The sequence below is a fragment of the Manis javanica genome, chromosome 4 (assembly GCF_040802235.1).
Source record: "Manis javanica isolate MJ-LG chromosome 4, MJ_LKY, whole genome shotgun sequence".
NCBI classification, from domain to species: domain Eukaryota; kingdom Metazoa; phylum Chordata; class Mammalia; order Pholidota; family Manidae; genus Manis; species Manis javanica.
In genome coordinates this window covers 12595268-12619201 of record NC_133159.1, presented here as the reverse complement: position 1 = coordinate 12619201, position 23934 = coordinate 12595268, and the positions used below count along the sequence as shown (strand labels likewise).

General features: G+C 54.1%; 1 protein-coding gene across 14 annotated transcripts in view; it reads right to left on the bottom strand.

Annotated features, from left to right (window-relative positions):
* The window catches only part of ARHGEF10L (Rho guanine nucleotide exchange factor 10 like), a 157750-nt gene that overhangs the window by 74113 nt on the left and 59703 nt on the right, over positions 1 to 23934 (bottom strand). For 11 of the 14 annotated variants that reach the window (XM_037000074.2, XM_073233296.1, XM_037000076.2 and 8 more), the window contains 5 exons: positions 13766 to 13857; positions 12039 to 12122; positions 8191 to 8360; positions 3461 to 3577; positions 467 to 575 (listed from right to left, as the gene is read on the bottom strand). In XM_037000074.2, coding sequence (XP_036855969.1) covers positions 467 to 575; positions 3461 to 3577; positions 8191 to 8360; positions 12039 to 12122; positions 13766 to 13857 — 572 coding nt within the window. Of the gene's footprint in view, positions 1 to 466; positions 576 to 3460; positions 3578 to 8190; positions 8361 to 12038; positions 12123 to 13765; positions 13858 to 23934 lie in introns of those variants that run through there. The other 3 variants (XM_037000084.2, XM_037000086.2, XM_037000090.2) reach the window with 2 other exon arrangements.

Genomic DNA, 23934 nt, shown 5'->3' with positions numbered 1-23934 from the left:
TCTCCTTCTGCTCCAGCCCTTCCCTACCTTTCATTCCTGAATTCCACACTCATGTCCTCCACACTCGTGTCATGGTGGCCCAACACCCCGCCAGTCTATCTGTATTCACTTCCTGTTTATATGCCTGACTCCCCCACTGTGCCAGGGGCTCCTGGCAGAAATGCTGCTTACTTCATCTTGGTGGCCCTGCATCCTGCACTTAGTAGGTATTCAATAAATATTGGATGTGGGATGGATAAAAGAAGGAATGAATGGGGGCACTCAAAGCTGAGGCCAGGTGAGCCAGATACCACAGGAGGCAGGAGGTCAAGATGGCATCACAAGGACCAAGGGCCTGGACATGTGGGGCTCGGCCCCAATCTCCACCTCCAGAGGAGCCCAGACACCAAGCAACCTCGCCCATGCACCCCCGCTGTCACAAAGCTGAGCGCCAACCCTCCTCCCCGCTGAGCCTGCAGTGCCTCACCAAGGACATCTTTCCTGTGCAGAAAGGACACTTTGCGCATGACAGCGATCCTTGTCTTCTCCAGTCCGTCCTTGGTCCCGCTCTTGGCAGCCTTCATGAGCTGGGTCATCTGAGCAAAGGCAGAGGAGCTCGTCAGAGAAGTTGAGGGAGGCCCTGAGACACCTGCCACCAAGGGCCACCAGCAGCACCCAGGCCTCCCAGCCTGGGCTGCAGACACTGGGACCCCAGGGCCCATTCTTTCCCAGGGAGCGGGTAGCAGAGGCCAAGAGGGACAGCAGAGCAGTGCCACCCTAAGACCACCTGGAAAGGGGTAAGAAGGGACATCTGTGGCCTGCAGGAACCTTCTTTACCAGCAAGGTGGGGGACGGGTCCTAACCCAATTTTTTCCCTTTGGGACGAACTACATGGGTAGGTGTCAAATTAAGGAGATGGTGTGACCCTGGGGAAAAGGCTTGTACCCTGGAGCCCCAGGCCTGGGTCGAGATCCCAGCTCTGCCACTCCCTCACAGCGTGACTCAGGACAAGTCACCTAACCCCCTGAGCCTCAGTTTCCTGAGATTCACCAGGGTCTGGGAGGACTGTACAGAAAGGGTCTTGGGAAGCATGCTCAACAGTAAAATAAGCTAGACCAATGGTGGTGACTACTTTAGGGGCGATTAAAAAGAGGTAGGGCACGCCCCTACCCTATCTGCAGAAGCCACACAAGGAAACCCATCCCTTGCCCCCCAAACCAGCCGCATTCTTACTGGCCCACTGCCTGGGGAACGGGGAGAAGGCTTTCGGAAGTTGCCACGGAGCACAGCGCAGCTTCCCCTGGGTGTGGAGGGACCCACAGACACTGGCACAGCAAGCTAAGCAGAATTTGAGGCACACAAGGACAGCACACCCAGGAGGGGGAAGCGAGTACCCTGCACCTGCAGAGAGCTGCTGTCCCCTAACTCATTCCTGTGTTCCCCCAGCCCCCAGTCCAGCCCTGATATCTTCCCTGACACACAGTCAATACTATCTGACAGAACTTTCTACAGTGATGGAAATGCTCTCTATCTGTGCGATCCAATACGGTAGCCACTAGCCAAGTGTAACTACGGGGCACTTGAAAAATGGTTGGTGCAATGAGGACCCAAAGTCCCGATTGTATTTAATTTTAATTAATTTAGATTTAAATAGCCACATGGCTACCATAACGGACAGCGCAGTTCTAGGGACACGATGAAGCTCTCCACAGGTCTCTGCTCGCACTACCACCTTCCTCCAAATGCAAGTGCCCAGGCACTTCCTGGGGGTCTGGCCAAGGAAGGCTTGCTGAAAGCACGCTGGGTGCCAGGGCTAGGAGACAGGGTGGCAGCTCTTCAGGAATAAGGCCAACTGTCTGGCAACAACCAGCAGGAGAGAAAGGGATGCCCCCAGACTCTCCTGTAATTAATGACAAAATTCTAGAGCAGCGATTCTTGGCCTTTTAGTGGGGCTGGTCTTAGCACCTGTGAGAATGGATAGAAGGGGACAGATGCCAACCCCAGAAACTGTACAAAGATGCTCATCCCCCTCTGGGGGGGTCCCAACCCCCAGACTGGAAACCTCTGTTCTGGAGCCCAGCTCCTGCCCCGGCAGGCAACCATCAGGGGGCTGTCCTACAAATTCCCAGAGCAGTATTTGGGAGAATCATCATAGCAACCTTTTCTTGGCATCTTCCTGGGCAAAAAAGCGCAACAGGTGAACACCCCAAGAGGCGCCCCTGAGTCAACTGCCACCTCCACCCATCTTTGCAGTGCAGAGGCTGGGCCGGGGGACTCCGATTCTGGGATTGGGCCCGGGGCATGCACCCTGGACTGAGACTCTGCCCTTCATGTGCCCCCTGCTCCTGTCTGGGCCTTGGCTTCCTGAAGTTAAACCTGCCTCAGCCTGGGGTCACATGCCTCTCAGGGAGTGTCTGCATAGGCCTTTGCAAACGGTGAAGCGCCTCTCCCCATCCTCTGGGAGAGCCTTGAGTCCTGCTCCAGCAGGCAGTGCCACGGATGGCAGGGCACCCAGGCTTCGGCACGCACAGACCCAGGTTTGCACCCTGTTCTACCGCTGACCACTGGTATGTCCACTAGCCAATTACTTCACTCTCTGGCCTCTCTGCCACTAGATGACAGCAGTAAAACAGCTGCCTCCCAGGGTGCCTGGGACAAAACCTCCGTCACGCAAGTGATAACTGAGCTCCTGGGTTCTGCCAAGCACAGCACTGAGCACCTCACGATCTGGGCTCATCTAATCCCTGCAGCCATGCTGGGGGCTGGTGCTGTTAATGCCCCCAGTTCACAGGCAAGGAACCCAATGCTCAGAGAGGTGAAGAGGTCTGCCCAGGGTCACACAGAGAGGAACTGGTGGGACTGAGATTCAAACCCAGGCCTCCAAAGCACAGAGCACATAGTAGGTGCTCAATTAATGGAAGCTACTGCTGTCAATATCATCATCCAGAAGGCTGAGTCCCATCTGAGAAGACACTGTGATTTCTCCTACAGACACGCCTACCCTGGCTCTCTGAATATCTCAGATGGGGAGGAACGTCCATGTCACCACTCACATTTTTCGAAGGGCAACCCAAAGCCAGCCACCACAGGTATCAAATTTGCAGATTCCTGGGCCTTGGTCCAGACCTACGGGTTCAGAATCTCTGGGGATAGAGCTCAGGAATCTGCATTTTTCGAAGCAGGTGACTCTGAGACCCCTAAAGTTTGAAAACCCACCCAGAAACTCTTGCAGGCAATTAAGGATTCACTTGAGGGTGGCAAGGAAGACAGAGGCAAGAATGCGGAAAGGAACAAGCCGCTTTAAAGCATCAACCCATTCCAGCACAGGCACACAGTGTGGTCGGGGCCCAGGTCTCAGGGCGGCCCTGGGACTTGGAGTGGGAGCCAGAGGCTCAGGCCCACCCTCCCGAGCCCCAGAAGCAGCAGGAAAGGCCCCCCCAAGACTCCCACCCCGCACTTAGGAGGGAGAGATGGACAATACCTTCCAATCGTACTTGTGCTTCAGCTCCTGCATGTCTCTCCCCCCAACTCTTAAAGCCAAGATGTCTCTCTTAGTCCTGGCGTATCTCTCCTTTAGCCTAGTCAGGTCTGGAGAAAGCTGGAGCCCCCAAGCAGCCAGGCAGAGGACAGCAGGTGAGAGGGGCAGGCAGGGCAGGGAGGAGACAAAACATGGACAACAGGGGAAAAAGGAGACTCAGGTAAGGTGACAGATGGACAACCCAGGGAAAGCGGGATTTGGGACTTGGCAGGTGACCGGGGCCCAAGCAGCAATCCGGTCAGGCTCCTCCCTGGAACTGGCTGCAACAGCGCCCAACCCAACGTGCGAGGCAGCTGGGAGCTGGGTCTCTGCAGGCAGGAATCCTGGCTGCTGGGGAGGAGAGGTGGGAGGGGAGCAGCCCCAGCCTCCACTGTCAGGGAAGATGAACAGTGCCCAAAGGACAAGGACTATGCCTTCTTCATCTCCCCATCCCGGGGGCCCAGCAGAGGGCATGTGACATAGGAGGTTCTTGGCAAGTTTGTGAGATGGATGGATGGCAGGTGGGTGGATGGGTGGAATGGGTGAGCATGGGGAAACCTGGATGAGTGGGCAAGTGCACAGGAAGATGGGTGAAAGGAACAAGGGATGGTTAGACAGATGGACAGACAAGAAACAGAGGGATGGGTAGACAGGTTCATGGATGAACAGATGGAAGGATAGGCAGACAGATAAATGGAACGGTGAGCAAATGGATGAATTTAGTTGGATGGCTGTGCAAATGGATGGAGGGACAAAAAGTCAAATGAATGAATAAAAGCATGAATGGACTGGTGGGTGGACAGACAGAAGCAGTGCTGTGCTGGTAAATATCAAACAAGCGGTTCTCCAGGAAAAAGAATCCTACTTTGCAGTATTTCCATAGCATGACTACTCCCCCGTGGCTAATTTCAAACTACCAATGTGGTATCACTGAATGCGGAGCTGGAAAAAGATGTGCATAATTGGTTCCCAGGTTCCTATTAGCTTGAATGAGTTGTCTCTAGCACCCACTGGAGGAAGGGGTGATGAATGGAGGAAGGGAGGGGAAGAGGGATGGGTAGGCAACTGGATGGAAGGATGGGTGCACTAGCTTACATATCATCTGGGAAGATGGATGGATGGACAGATAGACATTCAAATGCATGAACTATATGAGCAATAGTGACATTTGGTAAAGTATATAGAAGATCGAGACAGGTACCACTTCTAGACAGAGAAGTAGAAGAATCAAGAGTATGAACTGTGGAGGCAGGCAGGCCTACATTCAAACCACCGACCCTGCTCACCAACCATAAGGCTCTTTACCTCGCTCAGCTGCAGCTCCCTCACTGGTCAAGTGGACATAATAATCACTACTTCATAGAGTTATTGAGAAGATTATATGGACAATCCTCATAAAGCCCAGAGCTTTGTAAATGCTCAAAAAATGGAACTTTTCTTTCAAATTTTAAGTGCTCAATATTTGCTGAATGTATGGATAGTTGTTTGGATGGATGGATGAATAGATGCCTAAATGGATGGATGGATGGATGGATGGATGGATGGATGGATGGATGGATGGATAGATGGATGAATGGACAGATGGACAGATGGATGATGGAAGGACGGGGTATTTTCTTTTGAGTCATACGTGATGTTGAGTTGCAGCTCTACCACTTACTGGCTAACCACTTACTACTGGACCCTAACCACATCATTTAATCTCTCTAAGCTTCTGTCTAGGTTCTCTAGTCAACAAAATGAGACTCTTAATACAAATAAGACCAACTGCTCTGGGGTACTGATTTGCCACACTAGGCAAAAGTTCACTATTGTTATGCAACAATAGGAACCCTTCTGAGAACTATACAAACTCTAAAAAAAACCTGGAGAGTTGGGCTCTGTATTGAGTCCTGTTTCATCGATGAATAAAATTGATAAATAAAATAAAATAAGGTTGTAAATGAAACCATAAAGCCCCTGGGCCTTCTGATGCCCCTCCAGCTCTCTAAGGGCCAGAAGAACCAGGATGGAAAGTTAACTGTGGAACTGGGCAAATCGGAGCAGGGGAGTGACAAGGCTGAGGTCAGAGCTGGCATTTCTGCCCAGTCCCCTGGCCAGCTGGATATGGTGGCCTTAATTATGAAGAGGTCACAACCAAAAAGTGGAAAAGTTCAATGCAGATTATTTCACAACTAAAAAGAAAAAAGAAAAAAAATAACTCCCACTGACCATGTGTAGCAACCAGCAGATGCTTGTTAACGTAACAGGCCCAGTCAGGTCCCAGCTCCTGCTTACACTTGTGTCAGGAGCTGCCAGTGGGGTCCCTCTGCAGACCCTCAGTAACTTTCTTTGGCAAAAATGTGTCCACAGAGGGCTGGCCTCTAGAGACATCTGAAGGAGGGGCTCTAGTAGTTCTCCTGCAGCTGGGCAGAGTGCCAGGCCCCATCCTTCTCCAAGGACAGGGCAAAACACTTCCCCGGGTTCTCTGCTGGCCACTGCCCCCCATCACACACGACACACAGCCAAGCAGCAGAGGCCCAAAACATGCAGCTGCTGAGACACAGGCGCAGATGGGGGCACCCCCAAGCAGTTCAGGAGGGCGAAGCGCTGCAGGCTGGGCTCAGGGGGCTTTCCCCGGCAGGGTAGGTACCAGAGGAAAGGCCCCTCCACTGCCCCATCTCCCTGGGAGCCTGCTATTCAGGGATCAGACAGGCCTTGGTATACAGCCAGAGAAAAAGTCCTCGTGATTAGAAATTCCAAGAACTCTGCCACATAGTTTTTCTGCTGAAAAAGAGCCGAAAGCTTGCAGCTTGAGGGTGTAAGGGACATGAGCTGACGGGCAGGCCCCAGAGACCCCAGCTCTGGGGCCGGGCCACGGGGAGGGCCAGCGCAGCATTTCTCAGAGGGCTCTGTGGGTCCCTTGTATCCCCTGGCGGGCAGAGTGCTGGTTGGAAAGCAGATCATCAGGTCCTACCCAAACCCTGAACCAGAGTCCCTGGGAGGGAGGCCCTGGCATCTGCAATTTCAACCACTACCCACATGATCCCGCTGCCCACACAAGTTGGAGGACCACCACTGGAGAGCCCCAGGTCAGCACCTCCATGCCTTCCGCCCGCGGAGAGATGTCTGTGGTTCCTCCTGGTCCCCAGCGAGAAGGCGGGGGTGCTGGGGACGTGGCCATGGGGAATTAGGAGAGGCACCAGAGGCTGAGAGCAAGGGCTGCTCACACTACCCAGAGCTGGGCCAGGACACAAGCATGCTGCGCTCGCATTGAGAGGCCACCTGGAAGCCACGGTGGCCTCCTACCCAGAGCTCTCCTTACCCCAGAGCAGGGCCCGGCGCCCCTTCCAAGGACAGAATGGGACCAGACCTGTCCCTGCGCTTTCACCTGGGCCATGCCTCCCACCTGGTTTTTCCTCCCCTCTGGCTTCTGCACCCTGGCCCCCAACTCACCTCTCTGGGAAGCCCCATCTGATAGCCCCATGGGATCCCATCCTCAAGAGGCATGTGGCCACAGGTACACAGGCTCATTTTATAGAAAGGCATTTTTAGCTTCGTTTTTGACAAATCATTTCATAGTTGGTACCTTCTCTTAGACCATAATGGTTTGCCGAGCACCCCAGCCCACACCCTAATAAATGGGCTGGGCACAAAGCAGGTACCATACACGCTGGACTTTATCTTAGTAGGACATCAAAGCCATTTTTCATGGTGCAGCCCATGGAGGCCCTGCCACAGGGACTTGCTCAGCCCCCAGGGCTTCCCAAGGATTTAGGGAGCCCATACTGGTCTGAGGAAAGTCTGTCTGAAGAGTCTTAGTATGGGTGATCTCCCAGAGGGGACCCCTAAACTCAGGAAGGGGCATTAGGAAAGATTCGGTAGCGCCCATAATCCCGGGCCAGTCCTGGGGCGCCCTGCCTTGTCCCTGTCCCGCTGCAGGTGCCTGGCTGTCTTTTCAAACCAGCCCAAAAGGGCCGTGGTCACCTCTGGTCAGGCAGAGCCTGCCTATAAGCAGCTGCCCCCGGCAAATCCCAAATCTCAGCAGGGAAAGAACCTGCCTTTCGGTGGCTTCTACAGAGCAGACAGGAGGAGGAAAGCTGTCACAGGGAAGGAGGAGCCAGACAGTCCTTCCTCCTCCTGGCTGCCATGGCTCCTTCCCTGCACAGCGTAATGACGCACCCAAAGGAACCAACATGTGGGTGCCACCTGGAAAGGCCTTGGAAAGACACCTCTGGGCAGCAAAGTCTTAGCCACCGTGGCCCTGGCTCGCTCACTTCCCCAGAGCAGAGGGCTGTGTGGCTCTAGGACTGGTCTGAGAATGCATCCCTGTAGGCCAGGAAGATCAAGCTGCCAACTCTACTCAGTTCACTGGGCCGCCTGGAGCGCTGTGTTCGAGAGGATTCCAAGGCCAGATCTGAGCCCACAAGCTTCATGGCCAATTGCTGGGGTCAGCCATAGGAATGAGTGAGGGGCACCTATGCAGGTGTGACTGCACCTATCCCAGGCTTAGGATGCTCCACAGCTAAACAGCAATCTGGGTGCATCATTTCCTACCTCAGGACACCTGGGCCACTCCCTCTCTCACCAGGCATTCCTGCGTATCACTGATGTTCAGCTATGAGTCTCAGCCCGGCCCTTACCACCCTCCTTACCCTTCCCCGAGGGGGGCCTCAGTCCCCTGACTGGGCTGAGAGATGCCTCTGGCCCCTCACCTTGGGCTGGAAGGACACTCGATGCTTCACAGGCTCTGCCTCTGGCTTGGCCTCCTCCCCTGAGTCCTCGCTGTAGCTCTCAAATTCGCTGGAGCTCCAACCTAGGTCCTCCGTCGCCCTGGGCACCCCATCCCGGTGCTCATCGTCATAGAGCAGGTTCCTCTCTGCCCCTATGGGCCAAGGGACAGTGCTGGTGAGAGGAAGCCCTGAGGCCAAGCCCACCAGACCCATTTCTGAGGCAGGAAGGCAGGTGGGGCTGGGTAGGGGGGGTAGATGTGGTTTGCCCCTGAGGTTTCACCTCCGCTTCCTTGTCCATCAGACAGAGGTGATGAAACACAACATCCACCCAGGACGACAGGAGAAAATGCAGAAAATCATGAGGAATATGTCAAGTATGCAACAGGCTCAACAATTCTCCCCCATGATCAGTACTGCTTTCCTGAGATCTGAGTGCTCATTCTGGGCCTTCTTGGCACTTTTTTTTTTAGTGGAAAAGAGAAGACCTAGGACCAAGTTCTGCATCAGGCTCTCAGCTCTGGCCTCAGCATCCCTGGGGGTAAATTGGAGATCACAGGGGCATCAGGCATGGGTTCTCAGTCCAAATCTGAGTTTACCTTGTGGACCCCAGATCGTCCAGTAGGGGGCGTGCCTGGTCCGGCGTCCAAGAACGTTCCCTTTACCAAAGCCCACAGGAAATACTTTGAACTGAAAAGGGCAGGGAAGAGCTGTTCCACTGGCCTGGAGACACCGCACCCCCAGCAGCACCCTTGGGGTCTCTTGTCAAATCAGGTGTGAGACGCTGCTTCAAGGCTACAGTGGGGAAGCCACTGCCCCGGGACCCAGGGCTTCACCCCTCCAGGGTGCACTTCCGGGCTGTTCCCTGGAGAACTAAAGGGCAGGCCTCAGTGAGAGGCCAGACCCCAGAATGTGCAGGAAGATGAAAATGCTTTTAGCAACACAGAAGGAATACGGCCCTGGGAAAGGTTAAAAAATAATCCGCTCAAAGCATATGTGCTGAAGAACAGGAAGCTTTGGTTATCAGAGATCTTTCTCAAAAATGGGGATGATAATAAGCCAAAGGTCGAATAAATAAAATCTGTACAAAAAGCTCTAGCAAGAGCCCGGCACGTGACAGATGCTCACCAGGAGCAGCCAGTCCTTCCTCGTGCGGACGCTCAGTGGGCTCGAGTGCCATCGCACTGACCCAGAGCCCCCACCTCCACCCCACAGGAGAGTTGCAGCGGTGGGGGTGGGGGTCTGGGAGATCTCAGCCAGAGAAGGAGCAGATGCACTGCGGCTTAGCTGGGGCCTCGGGTCCGGGGTCGGGAGGGAGTGCGAGGTTATTTTTAAGCAAAAGATAATAATGACTAATGTCTCCAGGGAGTGGAGCAGCTGGTGACCAGGCTGTGACCTTTACCAGGCTGGGCTGATTGTCCTGTCACTACAGTGGAGGCCCCACAACCTGTGAGCACAGGAGCAGAGCCCAGTTCTGGGGACTCCCCTGAGGAAGAATGCAGGCAGCCAATGCCTCTCCAACGTCTACCACCCCGCACTTCCACGAGCATCTCACCAGCCTCCCACCCACCTACATCTCCAGGGCACCATATTCATCACTAGATGCTTCTGGCAGCCCTGGGTTCATCAGGGTGCAAATAATCACACACACACACACACACACACACACTCTCACACACACACACACACACACACACATTAGAAAGACAAGAAGACATGTGGCCTGCCAGAGATCAGACAGGGCTGGGGGAGGGGGCTGTAGACTCCCAAGCCAGGCTCCACCCATTCACCACAATGCCTTCTGCCAACACCCCACCATCCTGGTGATCACTGTGGGCTCACTGAGAAATACTGTCCCTGGTAGAAACTGTCACTAGACTCCTGAGTCTATGCCAAATCCTCAGCCTTTGGGGACCTCACAGCGGTCTTGGTCCCTACCCGCTGCTTCCTGGGGCCTCAGGCTTCACTAAGGCAGCCCTGCTTCCTAAGCACTTACCGCCCCCCCACCCACCCACCCCACTGCTCAGGACTCTGCATCAATTATCTCACAGCATCCTCATAAGCCAAGGACGGAGCTACTGTGGCCTCCATTTTGTGTCGACTGAGGCCAGGAGAGGGCAGGCAGAAGTTCTCCAAGGTGATGCTCCCCAAAGTCCTGTGGGTTCAGGCTCACATTCTGATTTTGCATGAAGCAGCCAAGGCCCAAAGGCACATGGCCCAGCGCCCCAATCAATGGCAGAGCTGGGAGCTGAACCCAGGGTAGCAAGTCTGGCTGCTTCTCGGCTGACAAGCTCCTCTCCAAGTGCCCACCAAGCACGCCCAGTGCACGCAGGTCAAAGCCAGGCCCCGGCAGGTGTAATACTAACAGCAGCAGCAGCATGGCTTGTGCAGCGTGCCTCCTGAGGGCCGCCATGGCCTTGTCTGGCTGAACCCTCCTACAGCCTGTGCATGGGGGGTCCTAGGATGGGTGTCGTGGTCCTCAAACTGCAGGCTCAGAGCTGACTCCCAGGCTACCTGCTCTTAACCAGCTCAGGGTAAACTGCAGGATAACAGGAACGTGCCATATCAGAGCTCCACTAAGGGAACCAACTAATTAGTTGCTTGATTAGATTCAGGTGGGAAAACAGCCTAAGGGGGCTAAACAAGGGGCTCAGGCTACTCAGGTCTCACCCTCTGGGGCCTTCCTACCAAACCCCGCCTCTCAACACAGCGCCCTTTCCCACCTCTCCCTGGACTCAGATGAGCAGCAAGCCGGGGTGTTCTAAGCACCTCCTAGGCTTGTTAAAGGGATGTGGGTATTGTTGACAGGAGTCAGGAGTGTGGCTCTAGGCCTCTTGGGCCTTGTCACATTGTCTGAGCATCTTTCCCACTGGACTGCACACAGCCCAAGGATGGTTAACGGCCACCCATCAGACTAGAAGCTCCCCAAAACCAGAGGCTATTTCTCCCCACATAGGGAGCCTCAGAAAGCAGCAAATTGTGTAGTGAGAAAAGCAGAGTCAGACAGATATCTGTTCAAATACTGGCTGTGTGATCTGGGGCTGGTGGCTTAACCTCTCTGATGCAACTGTCAACTGGAGCCATGCTCTGCAGACTTCACAGGGTTGACTGAACACTGGGAACACGTGTGTTTTATCTGTCACAAGACACTGCCCAAATCTCCCTAGAGTAGGGGACACAGCTCTGGATTTGGCATCAGAATAACCAGATTCAAATCCCAGCCATGCCTCTAGTTTCCTTGTCTGTAAAACAAGGCCATAATACCCCAAATCAAAGTTTCTAAGCATATTACGCGAGACCAGACAGGACAAGGAGCAGGCCTAATGTGTTCAGGATGTGAATCATTATTAAATGTTCCTCCTCTCTCCTGCTGGGTGACTATGCTGGGCCCAGCTCAGCAGGACCATCCCCACCCCACCCTGTTTCCCCACTGAGGCAACCATCTCCTCTCCTTCCAGTCCCCCCTTGGGCCTCACGACAGAGCAGGCACAGGCCTTTCTCCGCTTCAGTGGGTAGCATTAGCAAGCTGTTGTTTTCCCCAACAGCCCTGGGAAGCCCGGGCTATTTCCTTGTTTTCCTGAGGGAGGAATCGAGGCTTGGAGAGGTGAAATGACGTGGGGGCATCTCCAGCCTGTGAAGCTCTAGCGCACCCCAGCCCCAGCGGGGCCATGCCTTCAGCCTTCTCCTGATGGCTGCACAGGGTTTTAAAGCAAGAAGAAGGGGCACTGGGAGGGGTGGGGCCAGGGGGAAAATGGAAAGAAGACCTCCCCAGTCCCTGCCCCGCCCACCCGTCCCCAGAAAGAGGCAGCGGCGAGCTGAGCGAGAGGCTGTACCGGGTTGGTGGGAGTCCAGGGCCTCACAGGGGACGTCGTCGTAAATCACATCTTCCTCCAGGGCGGGGAAAGTGAACCGGTCGACTGGGCACAAAGGGAGCGGAGAAAAGCAGTAATGAGGCTGTGGTGGCCCAGGCAGGAGACGGCTGCCAGTGACATCAGGACCACACCAGCTGGCAGCTCCCGCCTGCCGGCCCGGTATCCTAATGGCTTGGCCTTGGCAGGCAGCACACAGCCAGCCCGTAGGGAGCCCCGGCCGCTGCTCTCAGAAGGCACAGGATCCGATGCTTCTGCCCATCCCCCGGCCCCTCCAAGTCGCCCCGAGTGACCGGCAGACCCCACCAGCCGCCCTGCCACCCATAGGCCTCCCCATCAGGCCGATGCAGCCGCTGCTCAGGGCACCTGCAGGGAGCATGGAGCAGACCCAGCACCTGTGTCCTGGTGCCCGGGAGCATCTTCAGTCGCCCAGGATCCAGGGCTACCCCCAAAAGGAGCGACTCCCACCCAGAGGCGGGCCAGGCAGAGCCACCCTGGCAAGTGCAGGGAAGGAGGGAGAGGGGGCTGGATTTAGAGCGTGGGGTTAAGGAGGGTCTCCCCAGAACTCAGCCAGCAGGGCCCTGACTGAACATCTCACAAGTGAGCACATCCCTGTCCTAACGTTTCTTGGGCAGCTATGAGCAGGGCTGAGCACGCACCCTGCCCATGTTCGCAGCTACCAGGGTGGAAATTAAAGAAGGTCTCCTCCCAAAACTGTGGACACAATCTCTGCCCTCCTTAGGGGGGTGGGGCCCCTGCAGAGCTAGGGTTTGGGAAACCAGTCCCTACCCCATGACGGGAGCCAGCCCTCACTCTGCCAGCCTCCTGGGAAGACACTAGGCCAACTGGACTCTCAAGTTCCTACTCCTAACTGCAGTGTATCCCGCAGATCCGGGGCCCCCGGGGCCCTGTCAAGCCTCTTTCTTGACCGCCTCTGCCTCCCACGTGGCTCTCAGACCTGCCCGCCTCTCACCAGGTCCGCAGTCCCAGCCTGGGACTCCATCGCCTGGACAGCCTCCTCACTGGGCTCCAGCCCAGCCCACCTTGTCTCATGGCCTCGCCCGACCCCACAGTGAGGCACTGGACTGGAACGCAAATGTGGCCACATCTCCCTCGTGCTGCTTTCAGAAAAGCGTGGCTCTGAGGGCAAGGAGGAGCCAGGGAGCCAGCAGCCTCACCTCGCCCCATCCATCCGCCGTCACACCATCACACTGAGGCTTGGCTGCTGCCTTGGTGCTGGGAGTCCCCTCACCCCTGGGCGTGGGCTCCTGCGCAAGCCGCCCCCTGCCTGGACACTCTTCCCTGCTCCCTCCTTCTGCCTTCAGGACCCACGATTCTCCTCAGTCCCACCTCCCCATCCTGGCACCTGCCCTCTGCAGTGTCACTGGCTGCCTATGTGCCTGGTTCTGCTCCCAGAGGCACCTCATCCTGGTCACGGGGGTGCACCCCCTGCCCAGCCCATCACAGCCCACTGTAGGAGCTTTGTAAGTATTTGAGGGACAGAACGACCACTGGGATGTGTCACAGCTCTCACCAGGCAGCAAATGGGGGCAGCTCCCGAGTGTGGGCAGTGGCCAGTCCACCTCAGAGCTGCCACCATGCCCACAGCAGCTCTCTCAGCCCAAAGAGGGGTCACTGAGTGACCCTGGCACCACCCTCCTGGGGCTAAGACCTGGGTTGGGGACACTTACTGTGACGGGAGCTCTTCCGCTTCCAGCTGGAGCGCCGGACCCCAGAAAGAGCCGCGTCCACAGCATCCCCATTGCTCACCACAGCCGGCACCCTGCAGGCCGGATACAGCCACAGTGAGCCCACAGGGACAGGACAGCGGTTCCTTGAAGCTCCTGGCAGCCCCTCACCAGGGCAGCAGGACACATGACGGGCAAGGGTGGGCAGAAGGCCTGGAGCCAATTGCCCCCAAGGTCGTCAGGCAGAAGGGCTGAGGAAGCCACAGCTGGGTTGGCCTTGGACAAGTAAGGGTCTTGGCCCCTCTCGGTTTTCTCATCTTTAGAAGGAATTGTAAGGCCAGCCTGCTGCTTTACAAGAGCATAAGATCAAATGTGTCTTTTATATATTTACATGTATATATAAAACAATATTATATTGGTTTCAAGTATACAACATAGTGATTTGACAGTTGTCCACATTACTAAATGCTCACCCCAACTAGCACAGTTACCATCTGTCAACATAGAAAAATGTTACAGAACTACTGACTATATTCTCCGTGCTATATTGCACCCCCATGACTGTATCATGATTACAATTTGGTGCATCTTTTTATTGCCTTCACCTCAGAAAAAAAAAAGATCAAATGTGTCACAGTGATAAGAACCAAGTGCTGCCCAGGCTGGGGCACCCACCTTTCCTCCAGGGCAGCCCCCATGGGGATCTCCATCTCCCACATGCAAACGAGGGCTGGCGCTGGGGGCCCTCTGCCTCTTGTGAGAAACAAGGACAATGCAAAGCTGCACAAGACCATGTGCGGGAGGCAGAGCTTAGCCCCACACACACTTGAGGACAGATGGACTTACCATCCCAGGGGCAGGGCTGCAAAGGAAAGCAGCAGAGAGACCGCAGGCACCACCGTCACCTAGGACCAAGGGGACACCTCCAGGGACGTCACACAGACATCAGGTACCCCCGGCATGATCTGACAAGAACAGCACCTCACCTCTGCCCTGATCTTACCCCCGGCCCATCATCCCAGTGCAGGCTTGAGTGAAACGCCAGACAAACCCAGACTGTAGACACTGCGAATACTTGCCCGTTACTCCTCAGAGCTCTAAGATCCTGAAAGCCAGGGGAAGTGAGTGTCCCCTCTGAGACACTGTCAGAGGCCACTGCAGGCTACAGGGCAGCTAAATGCGACGTGAGACCACGATGGGGTCCTGAATCAGAAAAAGGACATCAGTAGAAAAACTAGTGAAATGCGGATGAAGTCTGGAGTTCAGGGAATGGTAATGTACCAGCGCTCATTTCTCAGTTCTGACGAGCGTTTGTGGTCAAGTAAGATGCCGACGATGGGGAAAATCAAGGGAAGGGGTATATGGAATTCAGTGAGCTACTTTTACAACTTCTCTGTGAATCTTAATCTATTTCAGAATGAACGTTAATTTATGTTTTAAGTCCAGGCTCATAAAAACAGAAAGGCCTCATCTACCAGAACGGAGGGTAGAGGTCTTAAACTGTCCAAGACAGCAGCCACTGTTACCAAGAATGGACTTGAACTCCCTGGCCCCCAAGCCCTTGGTGTGGGGGGACCATGGGGGAGGAGGTGGAGAGATGAGCAACAGGACAGCACGGGCAGGAGGGAGGGAGCAGGGGGTGTGGCGCATCTCTTCTGAGCAGCCCTGCCTCACCTTCCCAGTAACACCCAGCTTCCCAGTAACACCCAGCTGCAGGCAGCTGCAGAGGAGCCTGCCCAGGTGGCAGAGATGGAGCATGAAGCCAGCTTGCCTGTCCCAAGCTGGGCTCTTACAACAGCAGCTCAGGTAACAGGGCGCTGACTGCCGTAATGGCAGAAACATTCTAGGTCTGTGCTGTGTGGTGAGCCACACGTGGCTACTAAGCACTTGAAATGGACTAGTGTAACTTAATTTGTGGAACTAATGTGACCAAGGAACTTAATTTTTAAGTTTATTCGTTTTAAGAAACTTAATTTTAAATAGCCACATGTGGCTAGTGGCCACTGCATAGGATGGTACAGGTCTAAGCCAGCTGCACTATTGGAGAAGCAAATCTCAGCTCAATTTTTACTGCCAGAAGTGAGTAGTGCCACCCTGGGGTGAAAAAGATGGCACATTTCAGTCCTGGGGTAACACTCTCCATGGGCTGAATGGGGACAGGGCTAGTCTAGACCAGGACAGGGTGCCAGGCTGAGGCCCAATCCCTAACAGCTGTTTCCCTGGGCCACCACCGTCTCAACCCAGAGACATCCTAAAGGCTGAGCCCACCCAGGGAGGCAGAACCACGGCGTTCCAGCCTGAGCCCATGCGAGCTTGGCAGTTTGGTGTGCAAACTGGTGTGCGGCAGTTCCAGCCACAGAGCCTCTTTACTTGGGACGTTAACCACAACAGTCAACGACCATCACAAAGGACCTCCTGCCTGCTTTACTTTATCTATACTTACATGTTTCAATTTGCAAGAATGCATATGAGGTAGACATCATTATCCTCATTTTACAACTGGGAAACTAAGGCTCACACTCAACTACTTACCAAAAGTCACTCGGTTCGTCCAAGGGAGCAGGGATCTACCGCCCAGACTAACTGCCTGCAAAGTCTGTGATTCTCCCAAACAAAACAACTTGGTTAGGGAACTTGCATTTTAATATTTATCTACATCACAGATACTCTGTGTCATAAGGTTACTGAAACTTGTTTAACTATTTAGACAACCTTTATTTTAAAAAAAGGAAGGAGAGAAATAGCACTGGGCACACAGCCCAAGACATAAGTTCAAGTCACTGTCCAAGAGAAATCATAGCACCCAGCCCCAAGGCTGTGGTGTAGTTCAACCAAAGAACACCAAGAAAGCCCCAGATAAACTCTAAAGATGACTTCAAGGGGCAGTAGGTATTTTGGGATGAGGTCAGGCAGCTTTAGAAGGGATCCAGAAATATTTGATGACATACTAAAAGCTGGGGGAGGCTGAAATATGAGCCTCCTGGTTTGAGCATTACCAAAACACAGTGAACTTAATTCATTTTATTTCATTTTAAGTAACTTAATTTTAAACAGTCACATGGGGTTAGTGGCTACCCTATAGGGCAGCGCAAGTCTAAGCCACCTGTACCATTAGAGAGACTAGTCCAGGTTCACGATTCCATCAAGTGGCCAGCCCAGGTACTGGTCCTGGCTTCTCAGGCTGGGGAGTGGGGGGTCACACAACACAGAGACGCTGCTTGCAGACTGGGAGCTCCAAGGGAGGGAAGAGGCCTGGTTGTCTGGAGACCACCACAGCCTTCCCTGCACTTTGCTGGTACCTGCTCTGTACCCAGAGCTGTGCGGAATGCCCGCAGAACACCCTCTTGAGCACAAAGTCATCTATTATCACAACCATTTTATCAGGGAGGAAACTGAGGTTCAGAATAGGCAGGTGACTTACCCCAAGTCACCTGGCCAGCAAGTAGCAGAGCTATAATTTGCCTGCAAAGCCTTGCTCCCAATACCAGCTCTGCTGCACCGCCACTGGAGCATGTATTCCTCAGGCAGACAAGACGGGGAAAGGGCCTCCCAGGCAAGAGAATAGGAGGGCACGCAAGAAATAGGGCTGGGGTGCCTCCCCATCCTTGCCCCTTCCCACTGCCCACCGAAGCCACTGGTCCACCCTGTACCCAGGGGATCCCCAGGGGCATCCTCTCCCAGCTGCTGCCTGGCTGGAATTCTTGTGAACAAACACTCCTTCTGGGGCCTCCCCAAAAGGTCCAGATAATTAGAGCCATAAAATGCAATAAGAAGCCAGTAATCTCACCCTTATCTGAGCTCCCTGCACTTCAAATGCCTCTCGACTTTCACATAAGAGAAAGGCCAGTGACTAAGATGATACCAATCTTATAAGGTGACGCCACTGCCAGCAGAATGCAAAGGAAAGAAGCGGAGTCCATGGAAAGGAGCAGAAAATGAGAGGCTGGGCAAAAAAGAGGAGGCAGGAGATAGACAAAAGGTCATCTCCCAGTGCCCAACACAGTGCCCACTGTCAAGCAGACTTAGGTCAAGTACACCAGAGGCTACCATGCAGCTCAAAGCACCTTCTGTGTCCACCTTCTCTTTCTCCAGGGACAGGCCAGGTATGCCAGGGGGGTGAGTGCCTGTGACAGCAAGGGACCTGCTCTGGCCTCGCCACCCCATTCCTTTACCCCCAGCACACAGTGGGCATTCGGTGAAGAATGATGCCCTATTTTACATAAGAAGCCCACTCCAGAGAGTGGCAGTGCCCCCACCCCTGTAGCTGCTGGAACAGGCCCAGTTTCTCAGCAAAGCTCTGTGAATGGCAGACTCCACAGGATCCCTTCCCAGGGGCTGTAGAGTGTGGAAGGCCACCCAAACCAGACCCGTCTGAGGATCCCTGGCCAGCAGGGTCCCCTCACGTGGAGGGCATTCCTGAGTATATTTCACAACAAGATATGAAAAATATGAAAGAAGAAAGAACTCTACCTTTGAGGAACAGAAAGGAGAAGACTAACATTTGTCTTGTAAGGCCTTGAGTAAAACCTGATCTACAGCATACAGAGGGCTGAGATCAGGGCTTGCCCGCGATGGGTCGCCACCCCTCCAGGAATCCCCCACTACACCATTTCCACTTTCCATACATCCAAGAGACACACAAAAAAAGACAAAAATAATCAGCCTGCTGCCAGAACTTTTCATCCCTGACCACTTTCTAGTTTATGTAGTATGTTAAAGCCAGAAGGACTTTAAATAAAGATCATCTGGGGTTGGAAGACTCCAAGCAGCTGCCCTGTGCAGTTCCCTGGGAAGCTCCTGACAAATACAGGCCTGGGGTGATTCTGACCTGCTGGTCAGGAGGGGTCCAAGCATCCCCACTGGCTCCAATGCGCAGGCAGAGTTGAGAACCAAGGCTCGGCAGGATAGAAGGGTGAGGGGCCATGGCTCCAGAGCGAAGAGACCCGGGATAAAACCACAGCTCTGCCACGTGGCCGTGCGCACCAGCACAGTTACTTCACGCCCCAGAGCTACTGCAGAACACGCCAAATAACTGATTCTGCTTCCTGTTGTGAGGGTTCGATGGGATAACGCAGGTAAGCACTTAGCATCTCTCTGTGCCTTAGTTTCCACATCTGTGAAATGGGGCAACAGAACCTCCCTCTTAGGGTTCTGGTAAGGAGTAAATAGAAAAAGTGTGTAAAATACTTAGCATAGCATCTGGCAAGTGATAAATCCTCCTGTGTGCTCCTTCCTCCCCCACCACCTCCTCTCCTTCCCTCCTCCAGTTAGAGGGTCCCTCCCCGGTCAGCGCACAGTGCCTCCACCCTGCATGCCTTCACCCCCTCACTGCTGCAGCCCAGCCCTTCCTCACACACAGAAGGGCTCTGGGACCCAGCCTGCTTGTCCCATGCCACCCTACACCTGGTCACAAATCCACTTACTGGAGGAGCAGAGTGGTAAGGAGCCCCCAGGGGAAATCTGGGGAGGGACCCCAGTTCGGTATCCATAACACAGTCTTCAGTGGGGAGCAACCACGAAATCATCTCGACACACAAGCCTGGCCCCACAGCCACGGATGCCGACCTAGATCCCGAGTCTGGCTCCTGCTTAGAGGTGTGCACACCTCCCACTCCGACATCTCGAGAGCCCTGAGGCTCAGGGTCAGACCATGGCCAGGTACTGCACCCTGGCAATAACTTATCAAGAGCCATGCAGGGTTTCAAAGAAAAATGCGAGTTCCCATGGGAAAATGCTCATGGTATGTAATTAGGTCAAAAGCTGAGCTATGAAACAGCACGGGCAATAAAAGCGCAGTCCTGTGAAAAATATTATGTATAGTCACAAATCTGCATAGCAATGAAGCTGGGCAGAAACACTCAGTGGTAGAATTAAAGCTTGCATTTAGTCTTTTTCTGCTCTTCCCAGTTTTTCCACAATGACATGTATGATTATTATTACTAAGAAAAATAAAACAAAGAGAAAGCGGGACAGAAAACACATCTCAGAAAATGTTAAGGAATGCAGTGGCCAGCATGGGACCCTTGCACCCTGGAGTCCGCCCCAGACAGACCCACACCTTCTCGGACAGCGATAAAGAGCAGCTCACTGACTGAGCAACTGATCCTTACATCTCATTTCATCCTCCTGGCGGCCCCATCGGGTGAGTCAGTCGGCCCACTGTACACAGAAGAAATGGAGCATTAGGCAGACACAGCAACAAATGGGTCCTGGGTCATGGAGCTAATGTGTAAGGTGGGCAGAATCCAAACCAGTTCTTTTTGGGAGATGGCAGGTAGAGGGTTAGAATGCCGTTGCTAGAAGCTGAGTGGGTTCAACCCTGGTTCTGCTCCATCTCAGCTCCGGGACCCTAGGCTGATGGCATGTCCTCTCTGTGCCTGTTTCCGCATCTGTAAAATGGGGGTTACAACAGTGCCTGCCTCTAAGAGTGTACTGGGGATGAATGAGACAAGGCAGGTAATGATCTTAGAATAGGGCCTGGAAAAAATGAGTGCTGACCACATGTAGGCCATTATTACCTGGCGATGGAGCACATATACATACCAGGCACGTGAAAATAATGCAACCTGGCACAGAATGTTGGCCCCTGGGAGGGCAGGGGCTGTTCCTGGGTCACCAGTGCCTGGCCCCTCATGGACACTCAGTAAAGGCAAGCTGGACAGAGGGATGGAGGGCAGGGCTCCTGGCCAGCAGAAAACTGGCCAAGAGTAGGCCCAGCACTGCCCTAGATGGAGGAAGGGTGGGGCCTGCAGAAGAACAGACAGCCAAGCCCCACCCCCTGCCATCCCGCCCCCTCGACCGGGCTCTACCTCTCTGTGTCTGCACAACGGGATCTAATAATCCCCTCCCTCCAGGGCTACTGTGTTTATCTCCTACCGATGCTGTGACAAATTTCTACAAACTTAGCAACTTAAAGTAACACAAGTTTATTATTTTAAAGCTGTAGACATTAAAAGTCCAAAGCGGGTTTCCCTATGGTACAAGAAAGGTGTTGGCAGAGCTGTGCGCCCTCTGGGGGCTCCGTTCCCTTGTCTTTCTCCAGCCTCTGGAAGCAGCCTGTCTTCCTTGTCCGTGCCCCCTGCTCGTCCGCAGAGCTAACAGTGAGGTTGGTATCCTTCAGTCTCTCTGTGACTCAGGCCCGCCTACCTCCCTTTATAAGGCCTCCTGATTCCCGTGGGCCCACTGGATAACAGAGGATAATCTCTCCATTTCAAGATCCTTAACTTAATCACTGCAAAGTCCCTCTGCCACATAAGGTAACATGATCACGGGTTCCAGGGATTAAGACGTGGACATGCTGGCAGAGGGCAGTGGAGGTAGGGGGCATTATTCTGCCTGCCACAGTTGTGAGAATCAAAACGAGATGTGTGCAGAAAGGACTACAGGAACGGTAAAGTCCATGTACTTGGAAGCTGTAAGATTGAGCCTTCTCTGTGCCGGGTCGTAGGGATGAAAGATGAATGAGGCAGAGTCGCACACCCAGGGATCCAGGAACAGACTTCCCAAGGCTCCCGAAAGATGTACTCAATGTGACAGACGGGCAAATGTGTACCTATTTCAAGGAAGAGACTGTGGGACCTTTACAGGGTCTGTGGTCCAAAGGTCGTGGCTCTGATGTGGAAAGCCCTTGTAATCAGGGCTGGAAAAGAAGAAAAGCAAAACCACCAAAAAATACAGCTTTTCCAACCTAGGGACTGCTCAGGGGCCAGAAAGAGGTCTGTAACGGAAGAAGGGACCTGGTCCCAGTCACCTTCCCATGACGGACTCCACCAGGAAGCTGATCTCTGCCAGGTCTCAGGTCCCACACAGGACCCACAGGACAGGACACAGAAGCTATGGATGCTCCGGATTTGTGGAAATGTTTAAGGACAAACCTGGGATTCCAAACAACTCCACACTGGGTCTGCAGCATCTGGAGAACCTTGAGAACTGGCTGTCTGACCTCCTCTGGGGCTGGGGAACACTCCAGCCTTGTTGAACTGCCCCACCAAGAGCCCCCGTGCCCCCCAGAGCCAGGCTGCAGGCAGGCCCTCCATCCTGCCTGTTCAAACACTGCATCCCTTGTTCAAACAAGCCTGGCCTGATCCTCTCCATGCCTGTTATGTCCAGGGAGGATAGGTCTCCTGGGCCCTTCCAGGGACCCAGCTGCCCAACTGCTTCCCTCAGGGTCCAGGCTCAGGTGAGAGGTGCTGGCCACTGGGCAACACAGTCCATCTGGTCTGGATAAGCCCAGAAAGGGTAGGACAGGTACCTCCAGGGAGCCACTGAGAAACCTTACAGCTGGGACAGGAGCCAAAGGTCTGACCCAACAGGAAATACCAAGGCCACAGGGGGCCCATGGGAATGGCAGCAAACCAGGCAGGAAAAGCAAACAACTCCAGAGGGGGCCGAAGTCCACTGGGTCAGGGTGCTCAGAGGTGAGAAAGGCGGGCCTGAATCCACGGAAACACAGGAAGCCAGCTACCCACTTGCTCGTTTCCCAGCAACCACCGGTAATCTGCTCTTTCATCCACTACTGCCCCAGAGAGAGCTCAGCATGGCTGTGAGTGCATGGGACTCAAAGCCCACCAGGAAAGGCCACCCCTGCAGGCTCCAGCAGAAGGCTGTGGGGTCAGACAGGTTGAGCTCAGTCCTGCCATTTACCAGCTCTAAGAGATCTGGGTAAACTACATCAGCCCTCTGTGCCTCAGTTGCCCATCTGCAAAATGGGCATAGTCAAGAGCCGGTGACAAAGCACTTAGCTTGGTGTGTGGCTCAGTAAATGACAGCCAACACCATCGGCATCAGCAGGGTCACCACTCAGCCACTCCCTTCTTGCTGGCCTCCATCCTGGCCCCCATCAGCTGCCAGAGACAGAACCCAAGGTCCAGAGACTCCACATTTCCACACTATTTGTTTTCTCCTTGTTGTCATGGAGACACTGAAAGTTGGCTTTCAGATCCCACTGGTTCTTCCACCATCAGGACCCATCATTCAAGCAACAGGGATGTCACCCTGGGCCCTACATTGTGCTATGCAATGAGGATACAGAAGCAAAAAATATCCCCCTCTCCTCACCAACCCAAATCCCTGTCCCCTGAGAGCCCACCTGCAGGCAGGGAGTCACACCTCCACACATCCTCCACCATCGCAGGACCTCTGTGTCAGCCATAGGGGGATGAATCCGCTTTTACCCTGCTCCCATCTCCAGGGAAGGAGCCCCACCCAGAATCATCCACGGGCAGGGCCAAGGCCACCCTACTTGGCTTCCCAGGTCAGGTCCATGGAGCATTCCACTGACTGCTTGGAAACTACTCTCCCAAGAGCTCAGTGAGGCAGTGACAACTCTTAGCAGGCAAAGTTCCTACCCCAGTAAACACATGTACTGTCAGGTCATTACATGGAGCTGACCACACATGCCACCATGAGCCAAAGTCTGAAGTCCTGAGCTTAGACATGGAGTCCCCAGTGCATCCCTGGAGGTAGCATAGTGGTCACACACCTGGCCCCCAGTCAGCGAGGCCCTGGTTCTAGTCTCTATTCTGAAGGAGCATGTACTATCTATATGTAACCCTAGCCACCCAACTCCCTGAGCCTCAATCTCCCCACCCATGACCTGGGTACTGACAGCATCTGCTTCCTGGAGATAGGAGTAACTGAGGCTGGGCGTTTAGCTCAGTGCCTGCACACAGTAAACATGATCGTTATTATTGCTAACGTTATTATTACCATTGTTTGCTGCTATTATCATATTATCATTGTCTGATAATTGGGGTGTCCTGTTGAGGAAAGAGAATGTGCTAGCAGTTAGCTGAGCACTGAGAAGGCTGATTTGCCCAGCAGTAGGACAGAGGAGACCCCAGCCATCCTCACTCCTTGGGACTGTTAAGCAGCATGACCCCAAATCTCAAACCACCCCAGGGGCTTCAGTATGACACCCACCCAGCAATGCCAGCAGCTCTCTTTATCCCACAGCAGCCTGGATACCTCCTCACTGGCCAAGCAGGTGAAAGGACTAGAAAACCACAGGCCTCAAAGCCAGAGACAGACCCAACACCTCTGCCAAGGTATCTGGACTGCAGTCAGCCTCAGTCGCCCTCATAACAGCCCACCCAGCAGGTGTGATTTTGCTCCCTGTGCAGGTGGGGTAGTGGCCGGTAAGAGGCAGATTAAATCCAGGTCCATCTGACTCC